Source organism: Borostomias antarcticus, assembly GCF_949987555.1.
Source record: "Borostomias antarcticus genome assembly, chromosome: 15".
Lineage (NCBI taxonomy): Eukaryota > Metazoa > Chordata > Actinopteri > Stomiiformes > Stomiidae > Borostomias > Borostomias antarcticus.
Genome location: NC_140248.1, coordinates 10,552,703 through 10,566,778, shown reverse-complemented (window position 1 = coordinate 10,566,778; position 14,076 = coordinate 10,552,703). Strand labels below are relative to the sequence as shown.

Below are 14,076 nucleotides of genomic sequence, written 5' to 3'. Positions count from 1 at the left end.
AATCACCCAACACGGGATTGGAAGCGGCGACAGATGACAGATTTATTGGACAAAGATACAATCACATGGAACACTGGGATGTTTCCCTAGTCTCTCTCTCTCCCTGCTTCTCTGCTGGCTGCGGCTGTGGCGCGAAGTCGTGGCCTTCGACTTCCCTCCCCGCATGGTGTTATCAGCGTGCCTGCCTGCTGGGAGCAGCGAATCTGTCCGAGTTGCCTACCGTTTCCAAATCGAAGTCTCAAGGTTTGGTTGTGACGTTAAATAGTGCTCTCTCGGCCCACCCCTAGGCCTGCCCGTTTAGGGCCTAGTGAAGCTAGATTGGTGGAGGAGTGACCTTACAGATGTGTCGCCTGTCACCCTAACATGATATCTTAATCACCATTGGTTGTCAGTCTGGGTTGTGTCTGTTTATAGTGTTCCATAGAGATGTGCCATTGATACCCCAGAGGAGAGCCCCCCCCCCTGTGGCCTAAGTGTGACCTCTTGACACCTACTACCCCGAACGGCCACAGCAGCAGCATCAGCTCTTTCTCCCTCACTCTATCGACTACACAGTGTCCATGTGAAAACAAACAAACACATTAAATCAAATACATAGCAGTAAGACTCTGTAGATGTTATAGACATTTCTCCCTAGATTCTTCACTATCTTCCCAGGGGACAGTTAGCTCAAGCAACACCACCTGCTTGCTTGCCATGGACATCATGGACACCAATAATCAAGCATATGTTACTAACTCCATTTTTAAATAGATAGAAACCTATAATTCTTAGGTTCATTGTGTCATGATGTAATGTTGAACACAATACAGTGTGTATATGACAACATGGCGTTGATGTTGGTGCTGTCGATGAGCAGTTGTCATTAAGGATGCCTTATTTTTTCCTTTGTAGTGTACTCCAAGTTGCCTTGATGTTCATGATAAATAACCAGTGAAAAACATGTCTGTTTTGTATTATTACCTGTGGTTGAGGGATCATTTCTGTTTTCCATTCCTTGTAGGCATGAACTGCAACCACATAATTACTGTAAACAATTAATCTCCTGGTGCTCAGAAGATTACAATCTGTTACGATTTGTTGAGGTTCAAACATAATCAGCATTACAAGGTTCAAATGTAAACCCACTTAAAAAAATCTCTGTACAACAAATATTTACATGTTGATACAGCCTGGCCACACATTACAGAGTGGGCCAATCACAGCCCACCAGGCATTCTGTGTGCACTGTGGTGAGTCAAACAAGGGTGCAAGGTAGGCTACTGTACACTGCAACAATTTATACAGTACATACAAGTAATATGGCTGCTATAACAATATCTATCTAATGCAACAGGCTATCCAGATGTTCCAAGTTCCAATGCACTGAGATCTGATGATGTCCCATGTACAGTACCATCTGAACTGAGATGTACAGTATGCCTAGATATTGGATACAAATATATACATACTGTGTATAGACATGTGTGTGTATATATATATATATATATATATATATGAATTATTTGAGTATAATAATACTCAAACATATATATACATAAATATACATACATACTCAAATATATATATTCATACAACCATACATACATTCACGGGTACAGAAATTCTGATGGCCACTGGCACATAGGAGTGCCTGAACCGCTCAGTATTGCACCTAGGTGGGATGACCCTGGCTGAAGGTGCTCCCCATCTGCCACAGCTCGTCATGGAGGGGATGAGAGATTGTCCTGCATGGACTTCAGCTTGTCCCTCATCCTCTCCACCACAGCCTCCAGTTGTTGCCCCATGATAGAGCCGGCCCTCCTCACCAGCTTGTTCAGCTACAGCTGTACCATCTGAACTGATCTGATGATGTCCCATATACTATCTGGGTAGGGGCTTGGGTCCCACACAGGCCCACAACAGAGTGGGCACCCACACAGGGTAAATTATACTGTAACTCCAACCCACAGTAACACACCCACTCTGTACACTCAGCACAACACCTCACGGCAGTATTGGTGGATACAGTGACAGCAGTCATTCATGAGTCACTCGTTTAATACCACGTCTTATTTGGCTCGTCATACTGGACCATCACTGTCCCTTTGTAGAGTCGTACGTGTAGTCAGGCAAGTTTGAGGTGTGTCTAGAAGATTGTGATAAGAAGATTGTGATAAGTTGCGTCACCAGGTGGCTTCCGTCAAAACAGAGCCTCATATGGCATGTTTCCGATACATGCCTCATTCACTCTGAAAGAGAGAGGGGGTGGCTTGTTGACGTCCAGTGTAGTACTAACTGGAAGTGAACGATATTCTGACTACATGGCCTCAATTCCATAACTGGAGTGGAGGTACTGTATTGGATTGGTGGAGTATATGGAGGTTCAGTGGATTATGTTGGAGTTGAGTTGTATGTCTGAGAGGTATTGGAGGTGTGTATTTCTGCATTGTCAAAACATTTATCAAAAGCGTGCGCACACACACATACACACACACACACTACCTCACTATCATGTGACACGAGTGGGAGTAGAGGCTGTGTAGACCTTGTACCTCCATAAAACCACAGAACACTTTCCCAACTTTGTATTGGTTACAGAGGATATGCATTATAGGAGAATAATCTACTCGTCATGTATCTTCCAAAACAATTATATTACCCTTTCCCTGGATGTTTTGCATTAAGTGGAATGAAGTTGAATACTGAACCACAAATATTTTGCACCAGACGTTTAGGACTGAGTATGGAAATGTTGACAGATCAGAGGCAAGTCAGAACTAAAAGTTGTTTCACAGAAGAATGGAACACAGCTGACAGGGGACCTTTTCAAGACACAATCGCAACATACTGTACACATTGGCCTACTTCCTACTGTACACTTCCTAATTCCCCCTAGGGTTAACTGGGATTGTTATATACATTAAGATGGTCCCCTAAATGCTTGGGGAATTGTTCCAGAAATGTTTATATCCCACCAGAAGAATCCCTTTATTTGTATATTAAATGTTACTGTTCTCAATGAGATGAGTATATTAATTTCACTGCACTCAAAGCACTCTTGACATTCAGAAGTATTATTCCAAAGAGGTTATGCAAATTTTTGCATTAATTAGTATATTTAGTTAAGTAAAAGGCAAGTAAGTAAGTAAGTAAAAGTTTATTTGTATAGCACCCCTCTCAGCACGAATGCACAGAGTGCTTCACATAAGGTGCAGGTAACAAAAAGTGCATAGTAAAATAGATAACATACAACACAGTAAAACGAGAAAGTATACAAAAAGTGCATAGTAAAATAGATAACATACAACACAGTAAAACGAGAAAGTATACAAAAAGTGCATAGTAAAATAAATAACACATCACAGTAAATCAAAAAAGTATAGAAAGAGTGGGCAATTTCAAAGGCCCCTATACTAGTACAATAAAACAGAAAGACACAGCAGGACCTGCAGGTGTGACATCAGCAGCAGTGCTCAAACGCCTGCCTGAACAGGTACGTTTTCAGGTGCCCCTTGAAGATATTTATTGTTCCTGCAGATCTCAGGTCCAGGGGGAGCGAGTTCCAAAGTCTTGGAGCAAACGCCCGGTCCCCTTTGGTTTTTAATCGGGTCCAGGGGACTGCCAGGAGACCTTGGTCAGAAGACCTCGGGGACCGGGTGGCTTGATGTGGTGGGATAAGTTCACGGATGTATGCGGGGGCTAAGCCATTGATTGCTTTGAATGTAGTCAACAGGATGTTGAGTGATGTGAGGTGTATTAGGAGGTGAAACACCCACAGTATTTTCTTCTGTGGTGACCAATCCACAAAATTCCCCATAGCTGTTTCTATATGCTACACTCCCTCCTCCAATGATAATACAGTAGTATAGTTTATATGTGGAGAGGGGAATTGGTGTGTCATAGTGCCTGGGTTAATTTGCAATCCAGAAATAAATAGCTCTCCCTCATTTGGCCTATCATGATGTAACTGTACCAAAACTCCTATTTGAGTGGATAAGAATGAAGGATCCCTGAACACAATATACACCATCCACAATGAATATCAATGAATACCATAACTGGGAAAGAATCTGTAACAATCATCACCAATCCTGACATATGCTGTAGTAGGCTACAGCAGTGTGTGGAAACTGACTCCGAACACCACCAGATACAGTCACATCTTGAGGGGATTTTGGATGATACATGGCATGACGGCAAAGCCCAGATGTGACAGCATGTAATGAATTCATAATGAGGACCATTAGCAAAGACTTGGACCTGGGTTCCCTCCTCTTGGTACAGTATCAGTATGAGTAGCACCAGACATGAGTGACAACCTGATTGATTAAAAAGGCCTGGTCTTCGGTTACACACTCTGGAGTTTCACAGTTGTTAAAGCAGTTTATTGTTGAAGGCTTGCCAGTCAGGAACTGAGTCACGCCAGCTGTCGGAAATTCGCTGGTATTGGAAATGATTTATGCAGCTACTAGCTTTTACTAAGCCTTTTCACACTGGTATTTTTTTTTTCAGTGCCTCCAGTTTGAGATCACTGAATGTCTCAAAACTTTATTAGATATTTCTTGTAGGAGTGTTTAAGTAAGATCAAACTTGTCTTCTTATAGCCTTCCACCTTATTTTCCTTCGATCAACAAAAGAAAAGAAATTAATTTTAATATTTTAGACAAACGTAAGCAGTAGCTCCCTAAAACGTTGACTGAGGTATTTGAAGCACTTGCTGAATAAAACGGGAATCAGTGCGTCTTCCTGGGGCTTCTTGTGGTCTAATCAAGGATTACTCAAAAGAGATCTTTGATTGATGCCTTTCAGTCTGCCGCTCATGAACTGACTTGTTGTTAAATGCAGATACGGCAATTAAAATCCTTGTTTTTCATTTTTTAAAAGTCCTTCAAATCAAACTGTCATGTAAATCCATCTAGGTTGATCCAACTTAACTCAGTGTCACGTTGTGCAGTTGCAGTATGAGTTTCCCCCCTTGGGGATAAATAAAGTACAGTACCTCTCTCTTTATCTTTCTCTCTCTCTCTCTCTCTATCTGAGTACACCGAAACTTGGAAAACCAATCCTCTGTTTTTGTATGAACCGTGTCTTTGGGAACTTGGCAAAATACTGTATTTACAATGTATTTCCTTTCAGTAGCAATGGATGTGATTCCTTAATCATTGTACACATTGACATCCTTGTCAGAATGTGGTCCTAGTAAAAATATATTTGTCTTGTATCCAAGACAGTGGCCATTGTTAAATGCTGTGACTGCATGATTTTCATCACATGTACTGTACCACCTCTTCTTTTACAGGCCAGCATCAACTGATGTGCCTTATTCATGAGGGCCAAACAACTATTTGGTTTGGTTGGTTAAGGTTAAAGTCCTCACTCCGAAAGCGTGGTCCTTTGATTTTAGGGTACTCCTATAGTAACCATCAGCACCATCACAACCTTATTACATTACCCATCCTCCTACCCCCTTTTTTATTAGGGGCGGGGCAGTTTAGGAAATCTGATTTCCTCCAACTTTTCCTAGAAAATCTGACTTCCCCTATATGAAAAATCACCAAACTTAGCACATGTCCAGTCCTATGCCAAAATACTTCAACTGGCATTGTTGGCCAATAGTCATGATGGTGGTGCTACAGCAACCGTCTAAAGTTTGAAATTCATGTCATCATCTCTGCAACCACCACCAAAATGTAGGCCTAGGTGAATAGAAACATGTATGCTTCGAGCAGCAGCAGCCTATACAGGCTTATAGCCTATATCTTTGCCTCATCTTCAGTGTTTATCTCTTTATCTCTATTTCTGTTGTGTAGACCCGTACATACAATTTTGCAATCTATCGAACATCCAAAGGGGAGCAGCTAAATAGATCCTGTTATTTTTTATGAATACTGTATAGCTCTTTATCCGCGGGCTACAACCCAATTTTAGCTCTAAACTAGGTTTTAACCCTACAATTACCCACCAAAACTACATACTTTCTGAATGCCCCATACCTCTCTGTATGCAAATATTCACCATGTTGACATGCTTGTGGCTAACCCAAACATTTGTGGTCCCTGCTACGTGTCTGTCGTTCTTTGATGACTCCTAAAAGTGGACCCCTGCGTTTCTGGAGCCACTGTGCTGATCCTGTCAGGACAGGAGCACATAATTAACACTGTGTACCAGGTGGTCCCTTGCTCCACACACGGTACCTGTACACGAGAACACTCAAAGCTGTGCCTCCAGTTAGCGTCTGTCAAGCGCAGGACAAGCTGCCAGGCATGGGGACACTCTGGCTGGGCCTGCTGGCTGTGATGCAGCCTGGCCTGGCGTTTCCCCTCCACCCCGCAGCAGGACTACCACCTGTGAGTGGACCTTCGCCCACCGAGCTGGAGTTTGCACAGGTATTTATGAGCGGATGTACTGTATGGGATGTAACCATTGGTAAGAAAAGATGTGAGAGCCTCGCTGAGCTGATATTTACCTTTAGGGGGGCTCTTTGCTCGTAAGAGATTAGGTTTTAGTTGCTGTTAGTGTCATTTTTTGACATGCTTTTGAGGGTTTGAACAGTGCAGCCTTACACCAGGACTTAGATATGTTGTGTCTACTTCTCTAGTAATACATTGACTCATTTCCTGTGATGACCTCAGAGATGTTACATAGATAAGAACTCTGTAGCCACTGTGCTATATACTCCATGCGTGACTAGATGATATACAGTAGCTGCTGTTTGTTTCTTGCCATGTTTGACTTTCAATATGTGCTTTACTATGGTAATAAAATGAAGGTCCCAGTATGCTGTAATGCATGCTGTGCATCTGTGGCTTTGTTTGAAATGATAAAATGAAAACAATTTGCTGAGATTCACAATGACCACGTGCTACTACTGTCTGACTGAAAAAACTTATCCTGGTTCCACATTTGACCTCCTTTTGGATTATATGGAAAAGCACAAATATTTGATGAATAAATGCAATGTGCGTAATTGGTGTAATTCATAATGTTTTCCCTATTGATTCAGAGTCTTTTCAACTGGAAAGACATTTTGGCAAATAGACATCACCCCAAATTGGCGCTTCAGTACAGGTGTAAAGCTAATGATTATCTCTGGGTTTGATGGAGAAAGGGCCCCAACACACAACCCTGCCCAATGGAATGTCTACTCCCTCAGGGAGCTCAGTATTATCACATTACTTTTATGATAAGATGCCGTGCTCTAATGTTTAATAAACCTGCTGGCATTAAAATGACTTTTCTCTCATAAAACACAGAACTCCTTTTATGTGCATTTACTTCCTTGAATCCAGTAGTCGTTCATTCTGCAGACTGAATGAATTATGTTTTCAGTCCTACCTGAAGAACTTCTATGGCTATAGGCCCAAGCCAGATAAGAAGAGGCGAGCTGCAGAGTCTCCGGTGGTTCAGTCAGCGGAGCTCGGTGACAAGGTGCGGGAGATGCAACGCTTCTTTGGTCTGCAGCAGAGTGGGGAGCTGACGGGGGAGACCCTGGCAGCCATGAGGCGGCCTCGCTGCGGCCTGTCAGACGCTGAACCATTCGGGGAGACGGTGCGCTGGAGGAACAGGTCCCTGAGTTATAAGTGAGTGACTGAGTGCCACATCAGTCACTGTAACAGGCCAGTACATGCAGCTGAATACAGCTTCCAAGAACCCACTATTTATCATAACTGCAAGGGTATCTCTGGCTCCTGGCGGTGGAGCTCAAGGGTTAACGGCTGACATTTATGCTCATTAACTGCCTGACCCAGTCTTCGGAAGCTCTGTAAAATGTCTGGTAATACTTCTTTGAATGAAGCCGTTCCTTACCACCTCCACAGGATCCTCAGCTATGGCTCAACCATCAGGTCCCTGCTGGTCAGAAGAGCCTTCAAGGGGGCGTGGAAGCTCTGGGCCGAGGTCACACCCATCAGGTTTCGGAGGCGGAGTAGGAGAGATGCTGACATTGTCATCTCATTCCACAGAGGCGGTGAGCTCTGGGGAGATGGAACGTGTTTATACACATTGAAAACATCCTGCTGTTGGACAGCAGGGCATTTCTTTGTTATTGGGGTGACATTTGAGTCGTTTGTTTCAGACCACAACGATGGTGCGCCATTTGATGGCGAGGGCGGTATTCTGGCCCATGCCTTCCTGCCTGGTGCTGGCATTGGTGGGGATGTCCACTTTGATGCAGAAGAAGACTGGACCTTTAATGCCACTGGTTAGAATAATGTCATTATGATACTGTGGTTCCTATTTTGCTGCTGCAGAGCAATGAGAAAACCTACTTCTGAGTTCAGAGTTCTGATATCCGTTGCAGCACTATGGACACCAACTAAATACTGTACATATGCTAGCACTCCAGCTTAGCCCATCCAATTAACTTATCTGCTAGTTCTGAGGGCAGGGGGCAGGGTCCTATTCGGAGCAGTATTTCTATTGGTTGGCGGCTCGGATCAGTATTTCATATTAAATTAGCCAAAAACGTAAATTAATCAAAAATCCGGCCCTGTTATGGTGTGTCCGGGACCCCTGTGGATACTCGCGCCAAATAAGAATGCTGTGGGGTAATGTTCGCTCTTTTATGTGTTAGATGTAGGCTACTGTAGTACTGTCTTGCACCACATTTTACCATTGTATCCTACATATCTTATATATTTTATATAAATATAAAATATATTTAGATATAAAATATATTTATTATAAAAAATATATATTTGAGATTAAAATAATTCCACAGCCGAGTACTATGTACTGTACTACTAGTATTATGGTTAACATCGCTCTGATTGTCCAATTTTGCTCCAGCAAAATAGGGGCCTATCAATTGCGACATGACTAAACACAGCATTACGAATTAACATGGAGACTTTTGTCCCTTGACAGGCTTCAACCTGTTTGCAGTGGCAGTGCATGAGTTTGGACATGCTCTTGGTCTCCCTCATTCAGCAGACCCAGGGGCTGTCATGTTTCCAGCCTACAACTTTGTTCCTCAGGCTGAGTTTCAACTTTCCTTCCGAGATGTCAAAGATGTACAAGACATGTATGGTGCCCATCCCAATTTCAGCTCCATGTCCTTGAAGAGGCCTCCTCCAAAAACACCCAACAAATGTGACCCAGATTTGTCGTTTGATGCTGTGTCAGGACTGGGAGAGGAGATCCTCTTTTTTAAGGACAGGTACTGGTGTATTCTTTCTTTGAAAACGCATATGATTTTTAAATGGACAGCCCACTGACAAAAATAAAAATGTCTTATCAGGTTTATGTGGCGCAGGCATCCCAAGTTTGATGAGACGGGGATCACTCTAATAACCGGCCTCTGGACCGATGTGCCTTCTTACATGGATGCTGCCTATGAGCATGTGGAATTTAATAAAATGCTGTTTTTCAAAGGTAGGCTACTTTATCACTGCTTGTAAATTAGAATTTTCAAGATACATTAATTAAGACGAATCATCTAACGTTAGCCATTGCAGTTCACATCATAAAAGCCCACGTCCTCCCTTTTTTGTTGTTTCAGGTTTCCAGTACTGGGTGATTCGTCAGTTAAAACTCCTTGAAGGCTTCCCCAGAAACATCTCTGACTTTGGCTTCCCCCCCAGGGTGCAGGCTATAGATGCCGTTCTTCACCTCCGTGTGGCCCGCCTCACATTGTTCTTTACTGGACATGAGTGCTGGAGGTATGACCCTGGACTCCACCCCCCCCCCCCCCCACCCCCTCCTCCTCCTCCTCCTCTTCATAAATTAATAGCATTGGACCCACTTTACAACCAGAACCCTTAAAACAATGTACTCTGTACTGTACACAGCACTTACAGTACATAAATAGGAATGGTGTAATTGCAGAGGAAGTTGAAAATGGAGGTACACACTTACCAACCCATGTAACTACAGTATACCGTAGATTTAAGGACACAGTAAAGTATGCCATTTTTCTGTAGCCGTCCATTAACACTGAAGCTATTTTGAGTCACTCAGTCGTGTTATGTGGTTGTGTTCAAAAATGTGTTTGGTTATATAAGCAAGGTACAACACGACATGTGTCAATAAAAAAAAAAACTGTAGATCAAAAATCGGAATGTCAGAAGCAGTGTGTGTTGAACCAGATACTGTAACCATGTTGGTTTCTTCTAGAATGGGGGGATTCCATGTCCATGCTAACCTGATTGTACAGTAACTGGATGTTTTGCAGGTACGATGAGGAGCAGATGATGATGGTGGAGGGCTCTCCCCAACCTACTGCTCAGCTCTGGCCAGGAGTCCCTACACCTCTGGATGCTGCTGTTGCATATGAGGGTAACTATACCCACATACCCAGAACATAATACCCACTATCATAACCAGTCTGCCTTGTGACTGTACATCATTATCTGTCTTATCCCCAACAGGATTTGTCTACTTCTTCAAAGGGAATATACAGTATAAATATGACCCCAAACTCAAATATGTCATCTCCACAAGCCCTGTGAATGAGCTACTGGACTGCAAGGAGGAGATGAACAATGACACACTAAATAAGGAGAAGCGCTGATCCTACACATTGTATAATACATCCAAAATAGGGAGAAGCATGCCCTAACTAATTTCAACACAGGATGTGTGTCAACTGTCTGACCATAACAACAACAGTTCTGTTACTTATGGATGCAATGATTAGGCTACACGATTCTCATAAAATAGACACCACAAGGTCCGTCTCAACAAAACATACGGTAATAAGGGCTGATGAAATCATTGCTTAATTTCTTTGTTACCCTGGGGAAGTTGTGTAAATTTGAGGTCAACAGCTGATGTGAAACAACTGATGTGAAACAACATTGCTATGATGAAATGTACTGTATAGGCATACATGGAAATAAACATTTCCATAACTAACTAACTAATTTTCAAAGGTGTGTACCTCTTAGTTATCTAACATGTAAAACACTATTATTGTGTAGGCTAATATATAGTAAAAATCATAAAACTAAGATATTGCGAATAGTAGGCCTGTCTGCAGTGTTGCTGTAATTCTGATATTCTGAAATAGGATTGCAGAAGGCATCATCAAAGGGAAGTTGTGATGTTGTGATCTTTTCTTTCACGTGAGATGCATACTTCAAATTACATCATAGGATTTTAAGAAAAGAATGATACAGATAAAAATGATTTTAGAGAACACTATTAACAACTTGACTCACTATTAATCAAAATAAATTGAGTGTATATTTATTCAATTTTAGTTTGGGAAAAATTGATATGGGAATAGTAACTGTACAGTAACTGTCTTCCTGTACCTATTTTACCAAGATGACGGATTGCGTGTCATCCCTACCTGAGACACAACGTTGCCATATGAGGGTGTTACTGTTTATCTCATATGAAGAAACATTAAAGTACTTTTCCACTGAAGCATATTCACAACTGGGTCTATGAACATTATTGCAATTAAGGGAAATTATACGGTAACACTTTATTTGAAGGGGTAAACATAAGACTGACCCAGCAAGCAATCATTTGTTCTCCAAATGTTTTAAGAATGTGAAAACATTAGCAGAACGTGTTGGGAATGTTCGCCAATGTTGTGGGAATATTCCCTTCTAGCTGGAGACACATGAAGGAATGATATGGAAATACTGCTAATATGCAGGGTTTTTCCTGGCTCAGAATGGGTCATTGGGGGGTGATGCGCACGTAATTTTATATATTATTCACTGTCTGACTAAGCTCACTGTTCACAGTCGTGGGAAATCTCCCGACATGACACAAAATGGATATGAAGCCAAAATGTTTAAGATACAACCTGTCTATTAATTATCTCAATTACTAGTGGTCCAAACCATGGACAATGCAAGAAAGAGGGATGGGCTGTACTTGAAACAAGCTATCAAACACATTTGGAGAGGATTTGAATTGCTATTTTTATTCTACATTTTTAGCATTTTGGCATATGTCATGAAGGTCTTCGAGAGACTGGTTCCGCAGCGCCTTAGACCCATGGTGAGTGACTTCCAGCATGGACGATGCCATCATCTACCTGCTCCATAGAGCCTATTCACACCTGGAGATGCCAGAAGCACAGTGAGAGTCATGTTTTCCAGTGCATTCAACACCATTCGACCCCTCTAGCTTGGAGAAAAACTCCCATGCAGGTAGACCACAACATGGTGGCCTGGATCACTGACTACCTCACCAGCAGTTCACAGTATGTTCTACTGCAGGGCTGCCTGTCTGATGTGGTGATAAGCAACACTGGCGCCCCCCAAGGAACCGTACTGTCACCTTTCCTGTTCACCCTCTACACCTCCGACTTCAGCCAAAACTCTGGAGCGTGCCACCATCAGAAGTTCTCAGATGAGTCCTGTATTGTGGGCAGCATCAGTGGGGATGTGGAGGAGGAGTACAGGGATGCGGTGGGGAGATTTGTTAAATGGTATGAGGAGAACCAATTTCAACTCAACAGCAGCAAGACCAAGGAGTTGGTGGTGGACTTAGGAAGGAACAAGAGCCCCCCAACTCCTAATACCATCCAGAGGGAGGAAATTGAGATGGTGAACTCATACAAGTTCCTGGGAGGGCAATGAAACAACAAACTGGACTGGTTGGACAACACTGAGGCCCTCAGCTCTGTTGTGGGGCAACAACTTGGCAGTCTGGAGGCTCTGGTGGAGAGGAGGATGAATGACAAACTGAAGTCCATTTTGGACAACCTCTCCCATTCCCTCTATGAGGAGCTATGGCATATGGGGAGTACCTTCAACCACAGGCCCATCCCACCTATAACAGTGCCTGAGTGTCCCTTGTCCCAAGCCCGTCCCTCCATGTCACCTTAGGCTTTATGTCACTTCACACATACATATTTATACAGATTGTATAATATATTCCTTATTTTATACATTCTATATCTTTTTTGTACTGTGCTATGTGTATTCTTTACTCTGATGTATATTCTTTCCTCTGATCTATTCTGTACATTCTCACTGCTGTAACGCCCAAATTTACAGTTCATCTTATCTTACTGAGTATGATTCCAGAATTAAATCTAAAGTATAGTATCACTACACCCAGAGGATCAGGATATCTAGTGTATATACTGTAACATAACCACTTACAACACAATTGTCAGTACACCTCAGTTCTGTATCTGTATCTGTATTGAGCATAATATTGGAGCCATAATAAAAGGAATCTTGTGGTCTAGCCTTTATCCATCAGTATAGGGGTGGGGGTGGAGGATCTGCTGACGCAAAGAAAATTACTTTGGGCTAATCCCCATGTACATTATTCAGCTTCTAATGCTTAACAAAATAATCACTGGCTTCAACCAGTGACACACTTGATGACAGAACAAGCTTGATTCTGTGGAATTATTAATCCTTGGCAATGAGTAATGATGCCAACGCACCATGACTCTGTCTGTGCTCAGGCCACCTGTTAACACTTTAATCCGATATTCACTTTTTCATTAAATGTTTATAATAAATATATTGTGTATAACATGTAAATGATAATGCAGGACATAGTACATGTGTCAAGTATAAATGAGGTACTGCATGTAGGCTATAGGCTACTTCAATGAATTGAGCCCAGCAGCAGTAACAAAAAAATGCCAACTGAGAGAAAAAGACAAATGTGTGATGTGATTTGTGATTACACTTTTCTTTCTAAAGATAATCACTAATCTCGTTAGATCTGCTTTCATTTAATGTTCTCTCACTGTCTTTTAATAGATATAATCCAATGGATTAACCTGCTTTTCAGAGGGGCCCATACAGTACATTGTAATTATGTACAATATGTACTTTTTATTGTTGTTATTATTATTTTTGTTGTTGTTGTTGGTGGTATTGGTGATGTTGTTGTTGTTGTAACTCTTGGTTGTACTGTATGTCAGAGCTCTGTAATAAATAAAGGTAATACATGTACCTGTATTAATTATAATGCAATTACAATTCAAACTGTACTGTGATATGTCAATCAGATCCCGCCCGGGTGTTATGGAAAACTTCACCTTCTGATGCTTCCTGTTTTTTTTTCCCCATGACTCAGTGTACTGTTGCTCAACTCCCTCGGCTGAAGTGTATATAAGTCCTCCGTCTTCACACATCAGAAAGACACACTCAAGGAGGGAGCATC

General features: G+C 42.1%; 1 protein-coding gene across 1 annotated transcript; it reads left to right on the top strand.

Moving 5' to 3' along the window:
• Positions 1–6,245: 6,245 nt before the first annotated feature.
• On the top strand, positions 6,246–10,492 carry LOC311318769 (collagenase 3; the record flags this gene model as incomplete). The annotated part of the gene is made up of 9 exons (XM_084450201.1): positions 6,246–6,368; positions 7,312–7,562; positions 7,800–7,948; positions 8,057–8,182; positions 8,848–9,139; positions 9,221–9,354; positions 9,482–9,641; positions 10,154–10,257; positions 10,350–10,492. The coding sequence occupies 9 exons, from the start codon at positions 6,246–6,248 to the stop codon at positions 10,490–10,492; spliced, it is 1,482 nt and encodes a 493-aa protein (XP_084306327.1).
• Positions 10,493–14,076: the final 3,584 nt, after the last annotated feature.